Source organism: Heterodontus francisci, chromosome 18 (assembly GCF_036365525.1).
Source record: "Heterodontus francisci isolate sHetFra1 chromosome 18, sHetFra1.hap1, whole genome shotgun sequence".
Classification (NCBI taxonomy): domain Eukaryota; kingdom Metazoa; phylum Chordata; class Chondrichthyes; order Heterodontiformes; family Heterodontidae; genus Heterodontus; species Heterodontus francisci.
Window position 1 is genome coordinate 7,290,701 of NC_090388.1, and position 8,705 is coordinate 7,299,405.

Below are 8,705 nucleotides of genomic sequence, written 5' to 3' on the forward strand. Positions count from 1 at the left end.
CACCAAGGCCCTGTATAATTGTAGCAAGACATCCCTGCTTCTGTACTCGAAACCTCTCGCTATGAAGGCAACATGCCATTTACCTTTTTTACCACCTGTTGCACCTGCATGCTTACTTTCAGCGACTGGTGTACGAGAACACCCAGGTGTTCTTGCTGCATATTCCCTCTCGCAGTTTATAGCCATTCAGATAATAATCTGCCTTCATGTTTTTGCTACCAAAGTGGATAACCACACATTTATCCACATTATACTGCATCTGCCATGCATTAGCCCACTCACTCAACTTGTCCAAATCATCCTGAAGCCTCTCTGCATCCTCCTCATAACTCATCCTCCCACCCAGTTTTGTGTCATCTGCAAATTTGGAGATATTACATTTAGTTCCTTCATCTAAATCATTAATGTATATTGTGAATAGCTGGGGTCCTAGCACCGATCCCTGCGGTACCCCACTAGTCACTGCCTGCCATTCAGAAAAAGAACCATTTATCCCTACTCTTTGTTTCCTGTCCGCCAACCAATTTTCTATCCATCGCAATACACTACCCCCAATCCCATGCGCTTTAATTTTACATGCTAATCTCTTATGTGGGACTTTGTCGAAAGCCTTCTGAAAGTCCAAATAAACCACATCCACTGGCTCCCCCTCATCAACTCTACTAGTTACACTCTCGAAGAATTCTAGTAGATTTGTCAAGCATGATTTCCCTTTCGTAAATCCTTGCTGACTCTGTCCAATTCTACCACTGTTCTCTAAGTGCTCTGCTATAAAATCTTTGATAGGGTTGACTTAGAGAAGATGCTTCCACTTGTGGGGGACACCAAAAACTAGAGGCCAGCAATATAAAATAGTCACCAATAAGTCCAATAGGAAATTCTTTACCTGATAGTGGTGAGCATGTGGAACTCGCTGCCACAGGTAATAACATAGATGCATTTAAGGGGAAGCTGGATAAACACACGAGGGAGAAAGGTATAGAGGGATATGTTGATCGGGTGAAATGGGGTGGGAGGAGGCTCGTGTGGAGCATAAACATCGATATGGAACATCTGCATTTAAAGGCCTGTTTCTGTGCTATAGACTCTATGTAACTAGATGAAATAGTGGCCGTGGGATCTTTAACGGCCAACTGAGAGGCCAGATGGGGACTCAGTTTAATGTCTCTGAAAGACAGGCAGCAAAGAGGGAGATTGTAATTGAGCAACTCAACACTGGCAACAAAAAATTGTCCTTAAAAAAATGAAGTAAATCAGCAAGAAATCCTCCCACTAGTCTTCTTGTGTCCTTTGACTGCAAACAAAACACTGCTGACACATTTTGACAGCCTCAATGTTGCCATCACACTCTCTGACAATATGCCTACAGCAATACAGCATTTGACCTTCAAGATGTTTTGACACCGTGAGGTAGATTCTCTTGTTCCTGCCCCAGAGTATGAAACCCTGCCCTATCCCGACAACCATCTGTCTATCCAAATTAAATCAAAGTATGCTTTCAACAACAACTTGCACTTATATAGCACCTTTAACATAGTGAAACATCCCAAGGCGCTGCACAGGTAAGTTATCAAATAAAACTATGATATCGGCAGGCTGACCAAAAGCTTGGTCAAAGAGGTCGGTTTTAAGGAGTGACTTAAATGAGGAAAGAGGGGTAATGAGGTGGAGGTGTTTAGGGAAGGTATTCCAGAACTTAGGGCCCAGGCAGCTGTAGCTACAGCCGCCAATGATGGAGTGATGAAAATCCCAGGCAAGCTAATGCACCCAGATGCTCATAAATCAACTCTGTGAGTGGGATCCTCTGAGAGATAGAAACCCTAGTCCGAAAGCATATGTGTTGGGGGCCATGGGTAGGTTGATCTAGCCCACCTATCCACAGTGTTCCCCTCAGCCCATCTAACCCTCCTATCCGCAGTATTTTATTCAGCCCATCTAGTCCTCCTGTCCACAGTGTTTACTTCAGCCCATCTAGTCCTCCTATCCAGTGTTCCCTTCAGCCATGTTACTAGTTTCTACCCTTTGTACTTCAATTCTGTAGACTGTAGAAAAGTTTAACTTGGATCCAATTTTTCTTGGAACTTTTTTAAACACTGTGAGGGTTGTAAGTAACCCCGCCTCTCACCCCATACTGCGACAGGTACCTGGCTCACCTGGACACTCCCTCCCAGGGGTACATGACTCACCTGGACACCCCATCCCACAGGTATATGGCTCACCTGGACATCCCCTCCCACAGGTATCTCAACACCCCCTCCCACACAAACCTGGCTCACCTGGACAGCTCCTCCCACAGGTATCTTAACTCTCTCTCCCACAGGTACCCTGGTTCACCTGGACAACCCCTCCTACAGGTACACGGCTCACCTGGACATCCCCTCCCACAGGTATCTCAACTCCCCCTCCCACACATACCTGGCTCACCTGGATACCCTCTCCCACAGGTATCTCAACTCCCCTCCCACATTTACCTGGTTCATCTGGACACCTTCTCCCACACATACCTGGTTCACCAGGACACCCTCTCCCACAGGTATCTCAACTCCCCCTCCCACACATACCTGGTTCACCAGGACACCCTCTCCCATAGGTATCTCAACTCCCCCTCCTACAGGTACCCTGGTTCATCAGGACACCCTCTCCCACACATACCTGGTTCACCAGTACACCCTCTCCCACAGGTATCTCAACTCCCCCTCCTACAGGTACCCTGGCTCACCTGGACACCCTTTCCCCTAGGTATCTCAACTCCCTGTCCCACACATACCTGGTTCACTTGGACACCCTCTCCCACAGGTATCTCAACTCCCCCTCCCACACATACCTGGTTCACCTGGACACCCTCTCCCACAGGTATCTCAACTCCCCCTCCCACACATACCTGGCTCACCTGGACACCCTTTCCCCTAGGTATCTCAACTCCCCCTCCCACACATACCTGGTTCACCAGGACACCCTCTCCCCTAGGTATCTCAACGCTCCCTCCCACAGGTACCTGGCTCACCTGGACACCCTTTCCCCGAGGTATCTCAACTCCCCCTCCTACAGGTACCTGGCTCACCTGTCGAGAGCTTCCTGCTCTTGCGGGACATGGTGAGCCTGACTTGCTGCCGAAGTCGGAAGTTTTTGTCATCCTGTTGGAGCCGGGACAGTTTGAGCCTCTCCTCGCTCGGAACAGCCAGGCTGGAGTCCAGACCGAGCAGCGGCTCCTGGCTCAGCACCGTACGGATAAAGCCGTCGGGACTCGTTGCCATTCTGCGTCTCTCCGGAGTGGTGAAGAGCTGGATTCGAGCCCTTCTTGTGCTGCCTCTGTCCCCGCACCCACAGGTGTCCTTCACTGGGAAGGTGTGTCTGTCTATTAGACAGAACCGCCCCCAGAAAATACAAACCAGACAGATTGCAACACTGTCATTCCAAACTTCCTCATTGCAATCCCAAGGTCTACCTACACACGCCAATCCTCGCTCTCATTTTAACTGCTCTTTGAGTTTCTCATCTTATTTCATCACTGTCTGAAAGTTAACTGGAAGCAGATTTGAGAGTAATTTTTCAGAAGAAAGTTGGTTAATAATTGAAGGGACTTTGGAGACAGAACATGGGGAGTTGGGACTGATTGGATAGCTCTGTCAGAGAGCTAGCACAGCCATAATGGACCGAATGGCCTCCCTGTGTGCAGTATGCATTGAGTGAGGTTTGACAGCCTAATATTTCTTGGTGTATTAAGTTTTACACTGCGACATGCTTTGCAAACACAGTCTCCATTTATCTGCACAGTAAATGTGAACTGGAGAGACTTCAGGACACAAAGGATTCAACGGAAACTCCCAGAGGCTGTTGAATGTGAAGAGAAAGGCTGTTTGATGTAGATATGGTGTGTATACAATTACAGTGTGGAAGTCAGGAATGTAAATATGCACGTAGGAAGGTATCAGATTTTTAAAAAAGCTTGTGTATTGCTGAAATAAAAACAAGAAATGCTGGAACCACTCAGCAGGTCTGGCAGCATCTGTGGAAAGAGAAGCAGAGTTAACGTTTCGAATCAGTGACCCTTCTTCGGAACTGGCAAATATTAGAAATGTCAAAGGTTATAAGCAAGTGAGGCGGGGGTGGGGCAAGAGATAACAAAGGAGAAGGTGTAGATTGGACAAGGCCACATAGCTGACTAGAAGGTCATGGAGCAAAGGCAAACAATATGTTAATGGTGTGTTGAAAGACAAAGCATTAGTACAGATTAGGTATTAATACACTGAATATTGAACAGCAGCAAGTGCAAACTGAAAAAAAAACAGTGGCTAAGCAAACTGAACAAACTAAGATGAAATGAAATAAATGCAAAAAAAAAGATGGTAAATAATGTAAAAAAAGAATGTTAAAAAAAAGGAAGAAAAAATAACTAAAAATGAAAGTAAAATGGGGGGCCCGTCATGCTCTGAAATTATTGAACTCAATGTTCAGTCCTGCAGGCTGTAGTGTGCCTAATCGGTAAATGAGATGCTGTTCCTCGAGCTTGCGTTGATGTTCACTGGAACACTGCAGCAATCCCAGGACAGAGATGTGAGCATGAGAGCAGGGGGGAGTGTTGAAATGGCAGGCAACCGGAAGCTCAGGGTCCTGCTTGCGGACTGAGCGGAGATGTTCCGCAAAGCGGTCACCCAGTCTGCGCTTGGTCTCCCCAATGTAGAGGAGACCACACTGTGAGCAGCGAATACAGTATACTACATTGAAAGAAGTACAAGTAAATCGCTGCTTCACCTGAAAGGAGTGTTTGGGGCCTGGGATAGTGAGGAGTGAGGAGGTAAATGGGCAGGTATTACACCTCTTGCGATTGCAGGGGAAGGTGCCATGGGACGGGGACGAGGTGATGGGGGTAATGGAGGAGTGGACCAGGGTGTCGCGGAGGGAACGATCCCTTCGGAATGCTGACAGGGGAAGGGAGGGGAAGATGCGACTGGTAGTGGCATCACGCTGGAGGTGGCGGAAATGGCGGAGGATGATCTTTTGGATATGGAGGCTGGTGGGGTGAAAAGTGAGGACAAGAGGAACCCTGTCACGGTTCTGGGAGGGAGGGGAAGGGGTGAGGGTAGAGGTGCGGGGAATGGGCCGGACACGGTTGAGGGCCCCGTCAACCACAGTGGGGGGAAATCCTAGGTTGAGGAAAAAGGAGGTCATATCAGAAGCACCATCATGGAAGGTAGCATCATCAGAGCAGATGCGTCGGAGACGGAGAAACTGGGAGAATAGAATGGAGTCCTTACAGGAGGTAGGGTGTGAAGAAGTGTAGTCGAGGTAGCTGTGGGAGTCGGTGGGCTTATACTGGATATTAGTAGACAACCTATCCCCAGAGATGGAGACAGAGAAGTCGAGGAAGGGAAGGGAAGTGTCAGAGATGGACCATGTAAAGGTGAGAGAAGGGTGGAAATTGGAAGCAAAGTTGATAAAGTTTTCCAGTTCGGGGCGGGAGCAGGAAACGGCACCGATACAGTCATCAATGTACCGGAAAAAGAGTTGGGGGAGGGGGCCTGAGTAGGACTGGAACAAAGAATGCTCGACATATCCCACAAAAAGACAGGCATAACTAGGACACATGCGGGTACCCATTGCGACAACTTTTACTTGAAGGAAGTGCGTGGAGTTGAAGGAGAATTTGTTCAATGTGAGAACAAGTTCAGCCAGGCGGAGGAGGGTGCTGGTGGATGGGGACTGGTTGGGCCTCTGTTCCAGAAAGAAGCGGAGAGCCCTCAAGCCATCCTGGTGGGGGATGGGGGTGTAGAGCGATTGGACTTCCATAGTGAAGAGGAGGCGGCTGGGACCAGGAAACTGGAAAATGTCAAAATGACGTAGGGCGTCAGAAGAGTCACGGATGTAGGTGGGAAGAGACTGGACCAGCGGAGAAAAGATAGAGTCAAGATAGGAAGAAATATGTTCAGTGGGGCAGGAGCAGGCTGACACAATGGGTCTGCCGGGACAGTCCCGTTTGTGGATTTTGGGAAGGAGGTAGAAGCGGGCTGTCCGGGGTTGTGGGACTATGAGGTTGGAAGCTGTAAAGGGAAGATCTCCACGTGGATTCCAACTGCAGTTTCACCCATCATGCTTTGAAACCACCCAGGATCATAGGTATCTCCGAGAAATACAACGTTCCTCGGACTGCTACTCTCGCCGCATCCTGAGATCCACACTCAGTGCTATGCGCCGCCACATGCACACACTGAACCTCTCTCTCGCCCCGAACTGGAAAACTTTATTAACTTTGCTTCCAATTTCCACCCTTCACTCACCTTTACATGGTCCATCTCTGACACTTCCCTTTCCTTCTTCGACTTCTCTGTCTCCATCTCTGGGGATAGGTTGTCTACTAATATCCATTATAAGCCCACCGACTCCCACAGCTACCTCGACTACACTTCTTCACACCCTACCTCCTGTAAGGACTCAATTCCATTCTCCCAGTTTCTCCGTCTCCGACGCATCTGCTCTGATGATGCTACCTTCCATGATGGTGCTTCTGATATGACCTCCTTTTTCCTCAACCTAGGATTTCCCCCCACTGTGGTTGACAGGGCCCTCAACCGTGTCCGGCCCATTCCCCGCACCTCTACCCTCACCCCTTCCCCTCCCTCCCAGAACCGTGACAGGGTTCCCCTTGTCCTCACTTTTCACCCCATCAGCCTCCATATCCAAAGGATCATCCTCCGCCATTTCCGCCACCTCCAGCGTGATGCCACTACCAGTCGCATCTTCCCCTCCCTTCCCCTGTCAGCATTCCGAAGGGATCGTTCCCTCCGCGACACCCTGGTCCACTCCTCCATTACCCCCATCACCTCGTCCCCGTCCCATGGCACCTTCCCCTGCAATCGCAGGAGGTGTAATACCTGCCCATTTACCTCCTCACTCCTCACTATCCCAGGCCCCAAACACTCCTTTCAGGTGAAGCAACGATTTACTTGTACTTCTTTCAATGTAGTATACTGTATTCGCTGCTCACAGTGTGGTCTCCTCTACATTGGGGAGACCAAGCGCGGACTGGGTGACCGCTTTGCAGAACATCTCCGCTCAGTCCGCAAGCAGGACTCTGAGCTTCCGGTTGCTTGCCATTTCAACACTCCCCCCTGCTCTCATGCTCACATCTCTGTCCTGGGATTGCTGCAGTGTTCCAGTGAACATCAAGGCAAGCTCGAGGAACAGCATCTCATTTACCGATTAGGCACACTACAGCCTGCCGGACTGAACATTGAGTTCAATAATTTCAGAGCATGACAGCCCCCCATTTTACTTTCATTTTTAGTTATTTTTTCTTCCTTTTTTTACATTCTTTTTTACATTTTTTACCATCTTTTTTTTTGCATTTATTTCATTTCCTCTTAGTTTGTTCAGTTTGCTTAGCCACTGTTTTTTTTCAGGTTTGCACTTGCTGCTGTTCAATATTCAGTGTATTAACACCTAATCTGTACTAATGCTTTGTCTTTCAACACACCATTAACATATTGTTTGCCTTTGCTCCGTGACCTTTTGGTCAGCTATGTGGCCTGGTCCAATCTAGACCTCCTTTGTTATCTCTTGCCCCACCCCCACCTCACTTGCTTATAACCTGTGATTTTTCTAATATTTGTCAGTTCCGAAGAAGGGTCACTGACCCGAAACGTTAACTCTGCTTCTCTTTCCACAGATGCTGCCAGACCTGCTGAGTGGTTCCAGCATTTCTTGTTTTTATTTCAGATTTCCAGCATCTGCAGTGTTTTGCTTTTATTTTAGTGTTTAATTCACTGCCACTTCTCTTCCAGGAATGCCGACCTTGAAGAAGTTCTGCTCTTCCCTCCGACGGGATTTTCGTTTGTCTCTTTTACCTTGTTCACCTTGTGTATTGCTGGCAAGGCTTACATTTATTGTCTAAAATAAAAGCAAAATACTACAGATGCTGGAAATCTGAAATACAAACAAAAAGTGCTGGAAAATACTCAGCAGGTCTGGCAGCATCTGTGGAGAGAGGAGCAGAGTTACCATAATGTAATAGGTTCTAACCTTTGCCAGTTCTGATGAAAGGTGACTGACCTGAAAGGTTAACTTTGCTTCTCTCTCCACAGATGCTGCCAGACCGGCTGAGCATTTGCCAGCACTTATTGTTTTTATTTAACATTTATTTTCAATCGGCTGTCTACTATTCATTATAAGCCCACTGACTTCCACAGCTACCTTGACTACGCTTCCTCACACCCTGGTTCCTGTAAGGACTCCATTCCATTCTCCCTGTTTCATTCATTTGTGGGATGTGAGCGTCGCTGGATAGGCTAACATTTGTTGCCCATCCCTAATTGCCCTTAAACTGAGTGGCTTGCTAGGCCATTTCAGAGGGCATTTTAAGAGTCAGCCACATTGCTGTGCGTCTGGAGTCACATGTCAGCTAGACCAGGTAAAGAGGGCAGATTTCCTTCCCTAAAGGACATTAATGAACCAGATGGGTTTTTACAACAATCGGCAATGGTTTCATGGTTATCATTTGAATAACATTTTTTAAATTCCAGATTTTTATTAATTGAATTCAAATTTCACTATCTGCTGTGGTGGAATTCGAACCCATGTCCCCAGAACATTAGCCTGGGCTCTAGATTACTAGTCCAGCGACGTTACCAATATGCCACCGCCTCCGGTGCATCTGCTCTGATGATGCAACCTTCCACATCAGTGCTTTTGACATGTCTTCCTTTTTCCTC

General features: G+C 47.8%; 1 protein-coding gene across 1 annotated transcript in view; it reads right to left on the minus strand.

Moving 5' to 3' along the window:
• LOC137379416 (plakophilin-2-like) overlaps positions 1 to 3,441 on the minus strand; it is a 62,937-nt gene extending 59,496 nt beyond the window's left edge. Inside the window, exon 1 of the mRNA XM_068050198.1 lies at positions 3,062 to 3,441. Within this exon, the coding sequence (XP_067906299.1) occupies positions 3,062 to 3,254 (193 nt within the window). The 5' untranslated portion in view covers positions 3,255 to 3,441. The remainder of the gene's footprint in view (positions 1 to 3,061) is intronic.
• Between the last annotated feature and the right edge of the window lie 5,264 nt (positions 3,442 to 8,705).